At 45.1% G+C, this 19,680-nt stretch overlaps 1 protein-coding gene across 6 annotated transcripts in view; it reads right to left on the reverse strand.

Moving 5' to 3' along the window:
• Positions 1-5,472: 5,472 nt before the first annotated feature.
• Positions 5,473-19,680, reverse strand: part of LOC135913613 (dipeptidyl peptidase 9-like) — a 137,684-nt gene continuing 123,476 nt past the window's right edge. For all 6 annotated transcript variants that reach the window (XM_065446146.2, XM_065446139.2, XM_065446140.2 and 3 more), the window contains 3 exons: positions 14,436-14,538; positions 7,406-7,710; positions 5,473-7,218 (listed from right to left, as the gene is read on the reverse strand). In XM_065446146.2, coding sequence (XP_065302218.2) covers positions 7,126-7,218; positions 7,406-7,710; positions 14,436-14,538 — 501 coding nt within the window. In that variant the 3' untranslated portion in view covers positions 5,473-7,125. The remainder of the gene's footprint in view (positions 7,219-7,405; positions 7,711-14,435; positions 14,539-19,680) is intronic.

Below are 19,680 nucleotides of genomic sequence, written 5' to 3' on the forward strand. Positions count from 1 at the left end.
GGCTGTCTTGGCTGTTTCTGGCCGCGCATTTGCGTTTTGCGCAGAAAAGCCATAGCACCGTCTGTGGGCACCGTTTTACTCACTGACGGCGCAACGTCACTATGAGGCCATGACACCACTCCTCGATCGGAGGGCGGGCGATTTGAACTGCGCTAGAGGTACGTGGACGCTTCAGAACGCATTTTCTTTTAAAATAAGTCTCTTCTTTGTATGAAACAAGCATTTCGAGGTTTCTGGGATGGTATTTCAACAGCTCACGTTGACTTAATATTAACCTTTAGTGTCCCTTTAAGTCAATATGGCCGGAGTTTTTGTGGCGTTGAGGTGGACGAAACACCCAATGCAATGTGTGCACGCTTGTTTGAGCCTAGATTTAGCCTCGGGAGATCAGTTGTGTGTTACTGAAAATTCATTTCCCTAATGTCACCTTGCTGCAGCATTCTCACTGTAGTTCTAAGCTGTTGTTCAGCAGCAATCAGAAGTTACGATACATATAATCCTAATAGCATGTGTACAATTCTGCAGCGGAATAAGTTGTGTTGTTTATTTTGACATGTGTTCAAATTATCTGTAGATACGCTGCTCGACCATTTAGTTTGCTGGTTGAGGTTTCCACGCACGAGTAAGTTTTTGTTAGTAATAACTGCATACCGTAGTGTCAATTACAGTTGTGGTCAGCAGTGGTAGATGCTTTGTTATAGTTCTGTTTGTTCTATATAGCGCATGGTCCAAGCATGCAGCATTATAGAGTTTTAGAATAGGGGCCTCAAACATTTTAGGGCCCCAAAGAAATAGCGTCGGAGCCACTGCACATGCGTGAGACGCAAAGTGCGTTTGGGCTTTGCGTTGGGCAGGCTATTTCACTGATTTAGCAGGAACCCCAAAAGTTGCCCCAAAGGATTTGCGTAAACAAACATGGCAGCACCCATCCAAGCGACGGCTCTAACCTAGCACCAAACTGGGTTCGATTCGTGGTAACGCGTCAAGTTACCACAAAGTTCGCAAGCTAAGAGAAGTGACTGCGGTTATCGCTTTCTCTCAACTAGCGTGTGTTATGAAGACTGATTCATTAGAAGACGCTGATTCCGAATTTGATTGTGCATTTTATGGCTCGTAGACCTAACATGGCTCGGCTGGTGAAGGACGTAAAGTTGGTTACTCAAAACTAAGGGCAACTAATTGTTTGCTGCTTACAGAATAACCTCTAAACTGCAATTAAACGCAAATACACAAAAGTCAAAAATACTATTTGTATCACAAAATGGTATTTTTATTTATTTCTAATAGCTTTTCTTCGATGCCACAGTGGCACTGTCATCGCAAGACAGTATATCCGCAAATGCAAAGCCCTATTCTAAGGCTCTTCACTTCTGCATGACCCAACGCTAACACCCACAAAGCTCTTTGGGGCTCCTATTCTAAAACTCTTCATTCTTATGCAACACCTTATTAGGGTGTTAGCCTGTGCTTTTTTTTTTTTTGCAAAAAACGAGAACTCTTTTTTTTTTTCGGGTCTTGTTCGTCCCACACCCTAAAATGCACTCGCCCATTTTACAGAAATGGTGTTTCCACAAATAAATAGCAGTCTGATTGTTTTTATGCGATCCCCTTTAGATATTACTGCTGTCCAGGGCAAAAAGACAATATATATAGGAGCACAAAGCTCATTTGCATCGTGCTGATTTACTAACAGACGTGATCACCGTGTTGAGCAACGCCGCCGGCCTCACACAGGTGGCTTATGTAGACATAGTCTAGTGATTTTAAGTCTACTAAACTTGAAATATGTGAGAACGGTGCCGATAGCGGACGCAAATGTTGTGAAACGAATGGCGCTTATTGATCCTTCGGGGTTACTTTGGGTTGGCCGTAGACGAGCACACTTATGTTTCAGTTCCCACGCTAGGCAATTGATACGGAGATTTTCCAATTCCCGCCAGCAATTCACAGACGCCGCTGCTCTTCGTTGAATAAAAACTGGCACAGCCAGATTAGTTCACAACACGCAAACACGCTGCAGTTGATGATGCGCATCGCATGTTTGCACAGCCAAGAGAAATTTCCGCATTCTGTAGTTACCACCGCACCGAAAGGCTACACAGTGGTCTGAGGACCTCGTATGAACTGACATCACGTAAAACATGTCCAAATCGTTCCGCAGCACGTGATGGCAACACATTCAAGTAGCGCTGTGCCGCTGCTGCGCACAAGCCAGAGAGCGTTCAATGTCTTCCCGCTCTGAGCCGCACCTGAAATCAACCTTCCCCCGAACGCACTAGACGGTGGTGTTCATCATTCCCATCGAAACACCAGAAATGTAACCACATGCAGCCCAGTACACCCCAGGGCGTGACATGTCGCTTTCCGTTGTAATTTCAAGTGTGCATATGCTTGCCTGCATCCGAATGCGCCTTTTGAGAGCCAACTCCCGTGATCTGGTTTACATATATGTTTGCTTCAAAAGCAAAGCACCACTTTTTTAATGCTAGTTGCACTAGCTAGCACACCTGCCCATTTCCGCATGAGCAGCACTTTGATAATTATGGTGCGAGAAAAACTCAGGATCTTTTATACGTATACAAAACAACCAAATCAAAACAAAAATCCTCCAGTATAAAAATCACTACAATCGTCCAGAATTCTGCACCCACATGATGCAAAATAGCGCTCAACACTGTCGAAGCAAGTGCTCTGCACGAGATAAAGGTTTCCATGTCATTCAGGTGCTGGTGGTACAGTACAGTTTTCAACAACAAATGACTGGCGGTAGACAGCACCATGATATATGTCCTCAAGTGCGGTCAACGCCATCTGCAGGGCCCCTCGATGTGCACCCTATTCTCTGTGGGGATGCATGACTCTCATGCATCCCCTGAAGTGTTGTTTTCCTCGCCTGGCTCCCATCTCCTGTAATCTGGTTATGCTGTGTGGCTTTACGGCAGCGGTCGGTGTGGTTGCATGGTAGTACAAGATGGCACAAGTGTTGCGCTGCGAACACCATTTAACGGCGGGTTACTTGGGCGCAAAAGGGACAAGGCTGTTCCTCTCTGGCAAAGTGGAAAGTTGGGCTAGTTGGTGAGTAATCATCGTACCTTGCTGGTGAAGCAGCACACTGACACGGACAACGCAGCGAGTGTAATCTTTTCTTGTGTGTCTTCACTGTGTCCGTGTCAGTGCACAGCTTCACCAGCAAGGTATGATTCCTCTTTGGCTCGGGATCGGCAAGTGGCGCAGACATTCCACGCGTGCGCCAATCCATGCTTCTGCGAGATCATCTCACGAGGCCTCGTTCGAACGCACCACCATTCGAGTGAGCGTACTCACAAACGACCAGGCATTTGTGTCCAGCATTGGGCGAACATATTCACCCGATATCCTGTTGCGGCGACTCCGACTTCCTCGATTTGGCACGCACCCATCGGCATGTTCTGTGGATAGCAATTCGGCTAACGGGCATTAAGTGTATGAAAGGTGCAATAAATGCCCTCGTGATTGTTTGCATAACTGTGTTGTTGTTCGTTTGTCCCAAGAGCACGAGTGGGACTCCTACACCTCGCACATAGCAATAGATTTTGCATACAATCGCAGCAATGTGTAGGTTCGCTTTTACCAAGCCCGTCTCCTGTTGGAGATGCGTGTTACCTTTTGCACCCCTGTACATAGGTGGATCCAGAGAGGGTGAGCGCAACCCTGAGAATGCGGGCACATGAGCACTGGCAGTACTACGCGTGGAGCAAGCCCTCCCCCCCTTTGAGGCTGCCCTGGATCTGGCCTTGCCCCTGTGCCACACTGCACCCCATTTCTCACATAGACATCCTGTAACTGCATGGTGGAATTATCTTCAGCACATGATGCAAGCACTGCATGCTGAATTACAAGGCAGTTCATCCTGTGCATGAATTTGCAGCAATGTGCTCGTGCAGGCAGCAATAGGCGGGCTGATTTCCCATGTAGACAGCTAACGCAAAAGGTTGTTATGTTACCATTATTTTTTAATGATTACCAGCGTGAAACAGTAAGGGACAAGACTTATGTGCCGATATTCTTTCAAGAATGCAGTGCCAACTTTCCGAGTTATTTTGATATATGAATCAACTGCTCACAGCATGGCTGAGGAAAAATTTTCATCCTCACAATGCTTATTCAAGATATTTTCTGCAAATATCCATCGAATAACAACCAACCAGCTATGCTCACTGTGTTTCAGGTGGAGGTGTTATCCTCGTCTCAGTAACTGATGGCAAATTAAGAAAACACAGGCATGTCCCAATTCTTACAAAATAATCATTCACACCTCGAAAAATATGCACCACACCACCTGGCAATATATGTGCTGTTTTTCTCTAATGTTCATGTTTCATTTAATAACCAGAACTTACTTTCTGGATAGCCCTCATATTTATCTTATAATGCCGCTTACTGTTGTAAATGTATGCAGCAAAAAGAATGGAATGAGTAAAGCAGGCTTTTCCTCACATGACCCCTTACTGAGAAGCCAACTTTACCAACTGCTTATTTTTACAATTTTTTCTTGCTTACTACGCACATATGCATGCACTAAAGGACAGTTGGCACCTCCATTTCAAGCACAGCTACATGAATTTGAAACGTGCAACTCAGTGTCACAAGAAGTCTGTATGTCCCCTTGTTCATCACTTTATTCAATTTTCGTGTTACCTTATGTCATTCATAACACAATTTACTAAACCAGGCTCAAAGTAGAGTTCCACTCATAACTTTGGAGCCAGTCAAGCAGAAGAATGCTGTATATTAAAGTTGTTACACATGCGCAACTCTCCACGGTAGCCATGTTGCTACCCAAACTGAAGTGATGCCATAGGTCATCAGTGAATGCACTACAGTGGGCAGAAAGATCCCACCTGCGGAGAGGCTAAGAGCGTTCCCTATGTCACATGGCACTACAAAAGTGTTCAATACAACATGGTTTTTCAAAGCAGATTCCTGACAACCCTAGGATTCAACAAATGGCTTTCTTGGGCTACAAGAGTACTCAAATCAATGCACACAACAATCCCAACCGGCACTCCTTTAGCGCTGCAACACAATGACAGTAAGCACTCGTCCCTCCTACTTTCTCTTAAGCTTAGCTTGTGTGCGTTTCTTAGTCTTTTTTTTCCCCATCTTTAACACAATGTATTTATTTGATTATGTGCAGCCATTTTGTTATGCCCATTAAGCACGCATGTCTAGGGAGTAATGACAATGAGGCATGTGGAAGCTTATAGGGTTCCTCAGAAAAAACACCAATCAGTTAACGCCCTGGCAGCATCTGTCATCATGTTAATGCGACATGTCTGATTTTCAAATCAACTTTCTTTTAAAAACAGGGGGCAAAAAGTTCATTTACCAATGGGGTCGCCTCTAGAAAAGCCAAGTTCATTAGTCTCAACCCTTTGAAAAGTTTAAAAATATGATGGGGGGGAGGATGTCCAGTTCAAGTGGGAAATCAAGTTTTAACAGCAAATTTTTATTTTTTTTTTCATTCCATAGAACGTAGCAATTGGTTTGTTGAGTCGGGAAAATAGAAGCAAGGTATCAATTTTCACACTCAATCAGCAGGCAGAAGCCAGCAGCACAAGTACTGACGTGAATTCAAATAATTTGTGGCACATGATGTAGAACTTGACCATTTCTCCCTTCAGACAGTTACTGCCTCTTTCTTTTTTTTCTCCTTATTCACTACAAAAATTGTATACAGTAGCTGGACTCATCCACAACAGCAGTTCACTCGAATGACCCAGCGTTCTTATTTCCACATCTTTTGCCACAAGAAATCCTTCTAGTTCAACCTTCAAGAAGGTACCTACAGTACCTTCTTGAAGTGATGCCAGCATATAAGTGATGCCTATAGCTGCCCTGTCCATAAATGTTCTATAATAATTACATTCATGATCCCACTGAAAACTAATTCACCATGCCATATGAAATGTTACCCTTCTGCCATATCTGTGCTAGCATCTTGACAACTTCTGCACTAACATATTAAAGCAAACCTTTGCATAAATAAAATGTATTAGGCATTCATCTTGCTTCTGTCACCCAGCTCTTGAAGAGCCCGTGGCACAGTTATCTCTGCATTCCTATGCAGGCAATATGACCGAGGAGAAGAGCTGTTGTTTCCTTCATTGGGATGTGAAGTGACACATGAAGGCCCACACTAGCACGCTCATCAACACATTCCATGTCTTTTTTTCTACCAACTCTGTTTCCACACACTGCAATGAATGCATAGGACACCTACCTACCTGGTCAAATAAAATAAAAGGTTGCCGTAGGTCCAGCAAAACAGTTGGGACACACACAACAATGACAACAGAGCACATATGTGCCCATTACTGCCTCACTCCTGCCTCATCGTCTGCCAAAACCTGCCCACAGGAGCAGACCTTCCCTTGTGGAGATGTTTGATCACTCATATGCACTATCATCATGGTAAAAGTCACACCTAGCATGTCACTGCTATCACCAGGCACAGAAGTGGAACCACACAGAAGAGTTCACTTGCTGACAAGAATGCACACCATTAGTGACTGCATCCAGCAATGAATGCTGATTGGCATATGAAACACTTATTGGACCAACCAAAGCTGTTTCCCTCATGACAATGCAGCTTCAATGGCATGGCAGATGATTGACTGCTGCCAAAGCACTGGCCTCTTGTAACTCATGCAATTGAGCCACGGTGGCCAGCCTAGGCTGCATAACTACAGGGCCCGTGTCAGCCCTAAACTGCACCAAGGCTGCTACTCGTGTTGCTGGCGTGAGCGAAAGCCACCATCTAGCACAAGACATCGTTCTGGGCTGCCAAAGCAGCAATGATAGCTGAACCTGATGTTTAACCACTCGGCTGCAGCTCACTTTCACCAGGCCAGTGGACACCGCCTGCACTGCCTTGTAGCATGGAGGACTGTTGCAAAGCCAAAAGGCAGCAGGGCCATATGGCAGCCATGAATGAGCAACTTCCGTTGCCATCCCCAACCAGAAGAGTAGGGCAAGGAACCACCACGGCACAGTAAAGCGATGGCCCCGGTTCAGGATCAGGCGCCCTGGTCTGCGCACCACTTTGGAAACATGGATCTGCAACCACGTCATCTTGTAGCAGAGTCAGAGGTTGTCCTGCAGGAAGCTCAGTAGCGTGGTCTCATAGTGCTCGCTTGTGTCCAAGTGCCGCAAACTGTGTCGTTCAGCTGGGTAAACCTGTAACCCAAGTAATGCAAGTTCAGAAATGCAGTGGTGGAATGGGAAGTAGTAGAAAAACTCAGATGGTAGAACTGAAAGGCATGAATTGAATTACCGTGAAAACCAAAAGTTCTTTTCTTTTTCTCGAGGCTGTGTGGTGCAGCGTGAAGCAGAACAAGGGACACAGAAAAACGAGAATGCTAACCTGAAGCTGGTAGGGCTTCCCAGCCTTGACAAGTGCAGCCACTAGCTGGCTGGTGTGTGTGAAGTGCACATTCTCATCCATCAGGCCATGCACTATGAGCAGCCGGTTCTGCTCACTGGGCAGCTGCGAGATGTAGGAGAGCACAGAGCCCCTCCTGTAGCCCTGTGGGTTGTCCTGGGGGGCACCCATGTAGCGCTCTGTGTAGCCCGTATCATAGAGCCCCCATGAGGTGACCGGTGCCCCAGCCACAGCTACCTTGAAGATGTCTGGCCGCTGCGCCAGCCCCATCAACGACAGGTAGCCGCCTGCGCAGCCATTGGTTCGAGTAATTTGCACCGTGTTATATGGCATGGCACTGTGAGCACACAGCTGTCATTCAAGTGAATCTAATGCACATTGTTTTACTCAATTAACAGGGAGAGAATAGCAAAAGCCTGAGCCTAGGCAAAGGGACTTGTCCTCGACTGCCCAAACACGAGACCCCTTGCAATGACTCTTGGCTAAGCTTTGCTTGCCTGGTTCACTTACCGTTAATTAAATCTCCGCCATTCTCCTTGATTGCCATGTTTTTTGTTCTGTTTTTTATGCTTCAGTTAAATATTTCCGAGCCTTTCATGTGGATCATGCTACACCTGAAATTGTACTACGAATATACAGTTGAACTTCAACAAACAAACAAGAATATAACAATTTTTCAAATACAAAGAAGTCAGCCTAAAGTTTCGTTGGTCATGCTTTCATTCAATGAAGCGTTCTCCTGCTATAATGAAATTCGAAATGCAGGATCTAACATATCGGTCATAGTCACAAAAATGACATACAAAAATATCGGTCATACAAAAATGACAGTCGCTGACCTATGTCTCAGATGCATGTTCTTTCAGGCTTCCCTTTGGCAGAGCCACTTGCCCCAAACCAATGCACAATGGCAATGACTGAAAATTTGGACGCCGCATAGTGTTTCAGACATCAACCACATGCACGATGCCGCAAGAATGGTGGTTATGATCAAAGTTCCTGCTGTGCCTACTAGGCACAAAACCACACCTGTGGTTGCCGACTCCTGATGAAACAGCACTTGTTAGGCTGAGAAGTCTGAGCAGTACAGCCAGCTGAGTGGCTAGTGGCAAGCCATAGTAGGAAACTTGCCATCAATACGTTCATACTCGTAGACCTTATCCTCAATCGAACCCGAGATCAGATGTACTGGCTAGACTGACTGCTGTAGTACCAAAGCACGAATCCATGCGAGGTGTACCCTGTGCTCAAAAAGTCTGCCGGCTGCAGTGTTTTGGATTGGTTAGACTACAGTTGGCAAGCCAACATGCAAATATATCAGCGTCAATCCGGCACCACTCAGGCAGCTGGTGGGGTCGTTCTCCAGTTGTTTGAAAGCACCATATTGCTCCGGAAACCGAAGCAGATGGCCGAAAAGTCTTTGCATCTTCATTTTTCTTCCCATAGATAATGGTTTATTCTTAACTTTAGATGCCAACATGTGGCAAAGACAGCCTAACAGCGAACAGTGTGGCGGTGGCAAAAATTTGCCACTGGTTGATGTAATAAGGGGCTGCAAGCCATCACGGAAAGCTTGCTAAACAGTCAACAATTGATTTTCCGGATGCTCGATTTTTCGGACATGCCCAATTCCCCGAACTCCATGGAGTCAATGTATAAGAACGTCTGAAATTTCGAATGCAAAAAGCGGTCGCCGTCCGATTTTCCGGACATTTTGCTATTTTGCTATTTTTCGGACCCCAGGTCCGAAATGGCATTAATCGAAGCCACCACCGCCACCATTTTGATTATCTCGCCGCATCGAACCGGCGCTCTCGCATGCAGATCCACTGGTAGCCACCACCGTGGCAATGCTAGGCCTAGCTGCTTCAACGTCCGCTACGAAGCTTCTTGCAGTTCGGTGCCGCGTTTTTCAATGAAACATTGCGCCGCTGTTAGGGATGGCGCCAGCTTTGCCTTGTAATCCTCGCTAGTGCCTTCGAAACTAGGAAAGCACTGCGAGTTGCAATGGCGGTTCCCGGAAGTCAGCTTCGCCTCAATACAGCAGTGTTACGCGGCAAAGCATACGCAATGTATTGCGGTAGGAGTGGGAAGGGGCAATTGACACAGTACGTTTTTCTTAATTATACACGCGTGCACTCGGCGTCTCCTATCACCGTACGACCACCGATACGCCTAATACGTGTACTGGAAGGCCTTTAGAGCTATTTCAGGCGTGCCTGTGGCGATTAGAGCCCTTGAGGTCATAAATGGCATGTATTCATTTTTTAGGACTACCCGACTTTTCGGACGTTTTCGCGGCCTGTAAGGAGTCCGAAAAATCGGACGCTGACAATAGTCTGTACTGATAGTATGTTCGCACGGGTGAGACATTGGCGATCGGTCCCAAGATCACACGTTGAGGTTAAAATGGTGGCTGTTTAAATACATCTTATTTTGTTGTAGCGCAAGCTGAACGACAAGGACAACAGAAAGGCACATCTGACATACACACAGCGCTAACTTTCAACAACAGATTGATTTCCAGTTCTCGTCGCTACATATACACCCTCGAAACATCATACCACACATTTGAGATCTCGGTAAACATGAACAAAAAACAAGGAACCCCACACAAGCACTTTTTTGCCACACAAATTAAGACATGTACACATTAAACGCGAACAAAGATAATCGAGTTCTTTTGTGGATAATGAAATGGAAGGCTTAATGACGCATGTGTCACCAAATGTTGATATGTGTCTAGCTTCTATTATCAAGCGCATCATCTCGCATCTGCTTCTACTCATGATGACTGTTTCTTTAAAGCTTGATAACAGAAGCTAGACACATATCAACATTTGGTGACACATGCGTCAGTAAGCCTTCCATTTCATTATCCACAAAAGAGCTCGATTATCTTTGTTCGCATTGAATGTGTACATGTCTGTCAATCTGTGTGGAAAAAAAGTGCTTGTGTGTGGTTCCGTTTTTTGTTCATGTTGTGGGGGCCTCCTCCGTACTCTTGGGACAAAAGAACGACAACACAGTAGTGCTAACAATCACAAGGGCATTTATTGCACCTTTCATAGATAAATGCCTGCTAGCCGAGTTGCTATCCACAAAACATGCCGATGGGCGCGCGACAAATCTAGAAGTCCGACTCACCGCGACCGGATAACGAGCGAATATGTTCGCCCCATGCTGGATCCCAACGCCTGGTCGCTCGCGCGTACGGTCACGCGAACGGTGGCGCACTCGAAGGCGGCCACGCGAGACAGTCTCGCAGAAGCATGGATCGGCGCGCGCGTGGGACGTCCACCGCGTTCGCCAGTCCGCCGCTCAAGAGCGCGAGCCTTCCTTTCCCCGCGCCCAGTAGGCGGCGTACGCAGCTAATTATCCGCAGCGCAACACTCGGGCCATCTCTCGCACTGCGCCTCAACCACTCCGACCGCCGCGGGCGCCAGGCCACGCGGCGGGCGAAGTCACCCTGCAGGAGACAAGCTATGCGGGAAAACTAGATCTCAGGGGAGGCGTGAGTCACGCATCCCCACAATGTTTACCGAGATTTCACGCGTGTCGTATGACATTTCGAGGGTGTGTTATAGCGACGAAAACTGTAAACAGTAAATCTATTGTTGAAAGTTAGCACTGTGTGGGTCAGATGTGCCTTTCTCAGGGTGTCTACCAAGTTGACATTTCCAAATTTCCTGAGTTTTCCAGGTTTTCCCTGAGTGCTTTTGCAAAATTCCCTGAGTGATGCAGAACTATGTTTTATGTCAAGTCGCGCTGAAACCATATCGCCCTATGCTGTCACTCTCTAGTAAGCATATGAAACAAATTTTAAAGAAAACCGACCTAATCCAATTTGAATACTAAGGAGTAGGGTTTATGTTATTCAAAAAAAAGAATATAAGGGAGGGGTTATTAAAATGCACAGCAAATAAAATGTCTTCGGAAAAATTTTCAAATCGAGTTGTACATTCTCTAGTACAAATAGAAAGGAGATGCATACAGAAGCAAATATTTTCGAATATGAGCTATTTCTATCAACTGATAGCATGCTCAGTGTCATGCAACTGTCCTGACATACTCTCCGCTCGCGCAAGACGCGTCAGTGTTGTGTTTCACTGCTTTAAAGAGTTTATGTTGGTTTGGATGAGGGACACCTGCATCTCAGCATCAGCCAACAATTTGTTTTTTGAGCGCAGGCTCCTTCAAAGAAGCGGTCGCATACTTATAATTCCCCGTTCATTCCTCAGTGTGTCGATCCTTTCTGTTCTCGTCCTCCTTTCGCCGCGCGTTCGCCCCACGGACCATTTGAAGAATACTCTTGGTCAATTTACAGTCAACGTCCAACTTTTTGGACCCCCTAGGGGCCGCGAAAACTTCCGAAAAATCAGGCAGTCCGAAAAAATAAATTCATGTCTTTTACTGCCCTTAAGGGCTAAAATCGACACCTGTACGTCTGAAAAAGCTCTGAATGCCTGTCAGTGCACTTATTAGGCATATCGGTGCTCCTACTGTGACAGGTGAGGGCGGGTGCACACGTGTAAAATTAAGGAATACATACAGTGCCCCGCGACAATTGCCCCTTCCTACGCTTGTTACGCTTCACCGCGTTACACGACTGTATTGTGGCAAAGCAGACTTTCGGGAAAGAGCATTATGCAATGCGCCGTGCTTTCCGAGCTTCGAAGACAAAAGTATTGCTGTCAGCGGAGAAATGAAGAAACACGGCACCGAATGACACGAAGCTTAACAGCGAACATCGAAGCAGCTAGGCCTAGCGTTGCCGCAGTGATGGCTACGGCTGCCAGCGGATCTGCATGCGAGAGCACCGGTTCAAGGCGGCGAGATAATCCAAACAGCAGCGGTGGTGGTTTTCATTAATGGCGTCTCGGACCTGCGATCACGCAAAACGTTTAGAAAATCGGACGGCGAAGAGTTCTTGCGTCTGAAATTTCAGACGTTATGATACATTGACTCTTTGGGGTACGTGGTGGTGCCGCGAAGCCGTCCGAGTTCTCACGGGAATCCGGAAAGTCGGTCGTTGACTGTACACTGGCAACTCCTCCGGCCGACGACGATTCGTTACGAGTCCTGTCTGTTACTTGAGCCAGCATTACCGCGACTTTTGACCCTCTAAAAAAATTACAGCTAATTTTCCCTGATAGAAGCACGAATTCCCTGAGTTTTCCCTGAGTTTTTCCAGACTACTCAAAATCCCTGAGAATTCCCGGTTTTCCCGGTTTTCCCGGTTGGTAGACACCCTGCTTTCTGTTGTCCTTGTCATTCAGCTTGCTACAACAAATTAAGATATATGCCGTAGCAACAAGCCCCTATAACTATCCTCTTTAAGCACCGTTTGGGTCCCCGAGTCACCAGCTGGTAACTACCATAACCATGCATACAAAATTTGTCTGTGTCCTTAAGCCAGCGTTGCCAGATTGGAAAGTCAGCCCGACACCAGAAACTCGCTAAAATTTCCCCAGATTTCACCAGAAAATAAAATTGCTTTAAAATGCACAAAAATGACCAAGAATTAACATTCGTCAAGCACTCATCTTATTATTTATATAAAATCACGATGAGAAGCCTTTAATCATCCCTTGGAGCATCGTAGATGCCTGAACAAAACCTGCGTAGCATATCGTCTGTGATAGTGAACTTCACGCAACACCCCTCTCTGGAGGTCAACGTTGTGCGAATTCGTACAATGGGATCCAAAGTTTTCAGCGACATTTTGTTCCTGTACTTCGTCTTAACACATGTGACCTGACTGAAGGCACGCTCCACCACTGCATTCGACACTGGGCAAGAAAGACATGCCAGTGCATACAATGCAAGTTCCTGGTAGGGCTTTTCCCCCATGGCATTTTTAAACTTCAAAATTCTAGCCCAGAATGTTGCAGAATCCTCAGGAAGTTTCCCGTCGAAGACGGCCTGCGCAAGTTTTTGTGACAGCGAAACGAGCGGAGCATCAGCACGTGTGTTGGCTGGCCACTTGACGCATAGCAGGTGGCCCGGAGTTGCTCTTCCCGTGCTTCCCATGGTAAATTCATTTTTCCATTAGAACAGCCGGTGCCGTCTATTGAAACGACTTATAACTATACGTGCGTTGAAACCTAGCGCTAGCATCACACGCTAGCACAAACCTTAGCTACAGTAAGCTTTATATAGTTCACTGTACCCTAGCAGTAGCACAGCAACACAGGGATATCATGAGGAATAAACAAATACAAATATAGGCCTTAGAATCGTGGCGGCCGCAGGCGCTACCTAGTGTTAAATGTTTGGATGAGCAGCGCGGGTAGACAGAAATTAGGTAGAGTGGTTTTCCCCAGATATCCCCAGATTTTGTCTGGTGTAGTAGTTTGTTGGCCTGGCCACCGGGAGCTCTACATTTGCACCAGATTTCCGAAATCTGGTGGCCAATTTCACCAGATGGCAACGCTGCCTTAAGCCCATATATAGAAAGAACGCTCCCAACTGTATGCCTGCACATGTGCATATTATCCAATCTCCATGGCTTCTAGTGGCTAGCCGGACCAATCATTCCAATGTCTTTTCCACATTCCATAACCATGCTTTTGTTGACGTTCCAACTCTCCGGGCCGCATATGAGAATTGTTTCGCTCACTTCTGTTGACCTGCACGGACAAACCTTGCACCAACAGAGACTGTGTGCCATGAAAAGGCTGCGAGCATTAAGGCACTGACCACAACTATGTTCTTTTTTTCCATAAATATGTTAAATATATGAAAAACGAAAAAGCTGTAAATAAAATTTGGTTCCCATATATAGTTATCTTAATGTTCACTATCTAATTGTAATTTGTTTATTAAAGTATTTGCACTACTCTATAAAGTACCCTTAACACCAGGCATGTCCCTCGCCTCCTCTAAGAGATGATGTGGGCAACTTACTTTTTGTAGATTGAGAATATTGTCTTGGCTAAACACTGATATAACTAGTGTAGCAATGGTATCCAAACATTGACAGGGTTCAACAAGTGCAAAAAGTACCCACCATAGGACCAACCATGGATTGCCACCCTGGACAGGTCAATGTAGTCCTTCTCCTGAGCCAGCCACTGCAGTACCTCCACATGATCCGCTATTTCAACTGTGCCCTGTGCAAAGCAAGATATATCCTTTTTTTCTTTCAGAAAAAGGGATGACAGCATTGATCACTGTATACTAAGCTATTCCTAATGAAGTGGAAAAATTTTCAAAACAGTTGCCTGGTAGCTATAACAAACGAGGAAATTCGATCATCTGTGAGCAAACATTATGAAGCAAAGCACTTAGTATTGCACTGACAAAGAGAAGTTCCCTTGTTGAAACATTTGCTTTGGACTGAGGCTTCCATTTCTTGCCCACTGTTGATCAGCTGCCGTCGTCTTGTGATCCAGTTGTCTTCCTAAAGGCCCCTCACCCGGTGTGGCCATTTTGAGCTGAAAACCGCACTGCATACAATGTGCACTAATGATTGCATCTGCTAGGTATTACATCCCTAAATGCCACAGAAAGAGCTTAAATTTCAAACCAAATGCTGTTTGCCCCTCTCCTGGCGGGCGCCTTGCTCTCCAGCTGGAGAGTCAACGTACATAGTGCAAGTGCACCTACGTACATGGCAGTGCTATGACGTCACTCATAGTGACATGTGACTTCGAGAATCATTCAAGGCAACATCAGTTATTTGTTTAATCTGTTGCTTCAATAGGCATATTAAAGTTTAGAGAGATAATAAAACATACAAACTCAATGTCTGCATGTTTTGTTTTACTTGATACCATAGCAAGAGAGATGTACTTTCGTTTTGTCTGCTTGGTCCCACGTCGTGCAGTTGCACGTACAGAGAATGAGACTGTCGTTTGCCAGCATGTTCCAGCACCACAATCATGCTCTTCCATTCTCTCACACCTGCCTCAATGCTCGTGATTGTGGCAGTGATCAGGTGTTCTCATGCAGAGCGCACAAAATCATCTGCAGTGAGAAATGAAACAAGCGCAACCGCTCGCGCGTGAGACCGTCACCGAAAGTGCATGACTCAGCCAAAACGAGAGAGAGAGAGAGAGATGGAAAAAAGAAGGCGAGGCCTGTGTCATATTTGTCACACGATCCTTTGGCTCTGGTATAGGAGGATGCAGGGAAGGAATTTTGATTGTGGAGGCTAGACGAGGAAAGTGGACAGATTGTCTATGTTGGAAGTACTGAAAATATGTTTTCATGCCACTTAAAATATTTCCACCTCTGCTATTAATGAACAAATTTGACAATTTGTTGCGGTAGAACGCTCCTTTGAGGGCACATAACTTCTGGCGTATAACTAAAGTTTGCTGAATGACCAAGTGAAGGCCCTTTAAGTTTGGTACCTCTGTGTAATATATACAATACAGCTGGCCAGCTCTTGGCAACCAAACCAGTGTGATCACGCACACTTCAGTAATCTCCATGCAGTGATAATGAAAAAAAAAATATGATCTTGATAAATGCGCATATGGCAAGATAAATAAGCTTAAAAATATCAAGAAACATGCCCTATAAACTTTTTATAAAACATACTTTTACAAAGAGACATAGTTCAGAGAGAAAACCTTTATACAGTCGACTTCTGGTAATTCGACCCTGACGGAACAAGCGAAATTGATTGAATTATCTGGTGGGTTGAATTAAACAAGATGCAGTAAAAACTTCATTAATACAACACCTATTCCTTTGGCAGTATTTGCACATGCCTAATGCACGCCCACCCAATGTCCACCCAACTATTTAGCAAGACGGGCAAAGGTATATGTGTTGCACAACAGCTGGTTTCGTAAAGTGAGCTTCGCCGCACCGCGAAGGCGTTATGCTGTAAAGCATACAAACGCCTCGAAGACTGTTTTGGATTGGCATCCGATTGCACCATGCATGCAATTTTTGACCCAATTTTCACTTAAAAAAGGCAAGCATCAGAATCTGATGGATACTACAATCAGACATTGTGAGCTACAGTTATTGCTTAAAAATCTTTCTAGTGCAGGCCAAAAATAGGCGTTTTCGGTCGGAGATTATGTGTTCGACGCATTCACTGCACCCTTAACCTATGCCAAGACAGACGCCGCCACTAAAGGGGTCACCATAAGGGTCAGGCACGTGCAAGCTGACTGGTAAAGTGTGAATTAAGGATCGAAATAACGAAGTTTGAGCCCACAGAAACGCACGGGCGCAAGGTGTATCTTCAATCAGGATTGAATTAATCGAAAAATCAAATTATTGCAATTTTAGTGTACAAAAAAAAAAGAAAATACTAGGCTCCTTCTATTGCAATGCTCTTAGACTTCACTGCAGTGCTGTGATGTAATTAAGTGCCTATATTACATAATAATATTATTACACGTAAAGAAGCCCCGAAGCTCAGGCCTAACGTTGATACATTTTGAAATATGAAGCTGCCATAAAAGCCTGCACAGGACACAAACCCCAACGCAACATGACAGGCAATTTAGGCACTGCAAAAGAAAAAATGGTGACTCATATAATCTGACCAAAACATGGTTTAATGCGTAAAAGCTTTCATACCAGAAAGTAATCCAGGAAGCATATCTGAGGTGAATATCGTGTGTGAGATGCGAGCATGCATGTAACAACAGTAGCAAGGCAATGACAAGATAGTGCAATGACTGATTTTATGTACTCTGGAGAATAAACAACACAACCTATTCTCTTACACCATAAGTTGATCCTGCAGAAGGTGCAATGTCGAATTACACCTCAAAGTGCCAGTTGCCATGAGAAAACAATGGGGGAAATTGGCAAGTTCTCACTTTAAATGAATTGTTGCTGTACAACATGACACACACAAAAAAGACTATAGAAGCATTAGTTTGCACAAAAGGACCAGTGGCATGATCATGCTGAAATGCAAACACAGTGCTTGCATACCAGCATGGCCATGAGTGATCAGGCTGTTATTCTCTTATGACACATACATCTGTTGCCTAATGGGTAATGCACCAGCTGCTGCACTGGGGGACCATGGTTTAAATGCTACGATCACACATGCAACTTCGTTTAATGAAGAGGCTCCAATTGAGCCCAGCCAGAAACTCACCTACCTATTGACAAATCCCAAAGCACCTGGTAAAAAGCAAAGAATGCTTCACATTCGCATTATCCGGCATAGATGCACTATTTGATGTATACAAGCAGAGATAACTTATTATTGCAAATAAATAAGGTGCGCCAGCATGAGCAGCAGCCATGAGCACTGCTCGCAACATTGTTGCCAGATGACAAATGGGTCAGATGCCCGGGTCCAATCCCCGTCATCGCTTGCTACATTTCAAGTGGTGCTGAAACCTACTCTGACGTCTGGCCCTCGAGTTCTGGCAATGGAACAACTTTGTACGAAGCACAGCTTCGTTTGGAGGACCACCACCAAGGCCATTTCTACAATCAATGTAGACGCTGACGACGCCCTCCTTGTGCAGGTGCTGCACCAGCACCTCGAGCTCGTTTTAGTGAAGCAGGTGCAGCTCATCGATTTCAACTGCACAATACAAGTTACGCTCACACACGAAGACCTGGAAGCAGACATGACCACAGTTTTCGAGTACAAACAAAAGGTCAGCTTTACCAAGAAAAGCATGTGCCTCGCCACCGAGCTGCGTCCACCAAACATTGCAATCTCCATCGACTCCACCTCAAGCCCTACAGCACCACTTGCCTCGCCACCGTACCCAGCTGCCCCTTTTGTTTTGATATATTTGAGTGTGAAAAGGTGTCCAAGTTTTGCCGCTTTGATCATGGCTCTAGATAAGGAGGAGGCATCCTGATAGCTGTTTCCAACCTAATTGTCTCTTATCATGTTCCCACTGAGTCACCTTTTGAAATTGTTTGCACAAGCATGCGCATTAACCACTGTGATATCATTTTTTTCGTTCGTTATCGGTCACCTAACGCTGGACATAATTTTTCTTCTGATTTACATGCTGCTTCGAATGCTATTATTGTTCTTTCCCTCACGCACCCATTTTTATTTTAGGTGACTTTGATTTTCCTAACATTGATTGGTCCAGTCCCTTTCCTGTTCTAAAGGAGTCCTCAAGTGAAAGTGCCACCTTCGTGAAGTTATGCTGTGATTTCAACTTCACTCAATTAGTCGCTAATCTAACAAGAACTACTTTGTCCAGGGCTAATGTTCATGATCTTATTCTAACAACAGCTCCTGATCTCGTGCATTCACTTGTTTTTTTACCAGGACTGAGTGACCACTGAGTTATTACCTTTCAATTAAAGCAGCTGCTAAACAACTGACCAGTGAGCCAACAAAGTAAATCAGAGATTATAAGAAGGCTGATTTTTCAGTTATCAATAGTGAACAAGCAGCCTTCTTGGAAGGCTGCATGCCCAGCTTTTATGAGCACACTGATGAGGAAAAATGGTCAATGTTTAAAAAGAAAGTTAACTGTCTAACAAGCAAATCTGTAGTGTTGTGGGTCATCCGTTGCAAGCGAAGGTCACCTTGGTTTAATGCGTCCTAAGGCGCCTTCAGAATCAGAAAAAACACTTTTTCCGAAAAATAAGATTCAGGAATGATCACGGTAACTGGACCGCATATCAACAGACCACCCACAAATACAAAAATGCAATTAAGGACGCTAAGCACACTTTCTTTGCCACTACTTTGCCTGCTTTGTTAAAAGACGACCCCCCAAAAATTCTGGAGTGTTGCTAAGGGTGCACGCAAAAAAACGTATTGACAATAACTGACGACAGTGGCGTTACCATTTCTCATTCGCAATGTAGTTACACATTTAATGAAGTATCGTATTTACTCGCATAATGATCGCACTTTTTTATAAAAAATTGATGCAAATTCAGGGATGCGATCATTACATGGGTCAAGTTTTCCGCGAAAAGAAAAAAAGCTTTTTGTTTCATCCCACATTTGCTACGGGATGAAAACAGGTCAACGAACAGGCAGCTGCCACTGTAACAGTGTGGTACACCAAAACAAAAATGGCGGCCATCGAGACAAGCCAAACGCGCCAAATGCGATTTTTTTTCTTCCCGTGAGTACATAACGTGCATTGAAAGTTTTTTCCGTAACAGTAATGAATACTATTGTTAATATCGGCAAGTTTGTGGCAATAACTTAGCCGTGTCCTCATTGAGGGGACAGAAACAGAGATGGATGTGCTTAGTTGCCAGTGACATAGAAACACATGGCGGGCATGCTGCGAAAATGCGGCATTTGTCTTCACCATTATCCTAATATGGCATGT

Source organism: Dermacentor albipictus, chromosome 4 (genome assembly GCF_038994185.2).
Source record: "Dermacentor albipictus isolate Rhodes 1998 colony chromosome 4, USDA_Dalb.pri_finalv2, whole genome shotgun sequence".
Classification (NCBI taxonomy): domain Eukaryota; kingdom Metazoa; phylum Arthropoda; class Arachnida; order Ixodida; family Ixodidae; genus Dermacentor; species Dermacentor albipictus.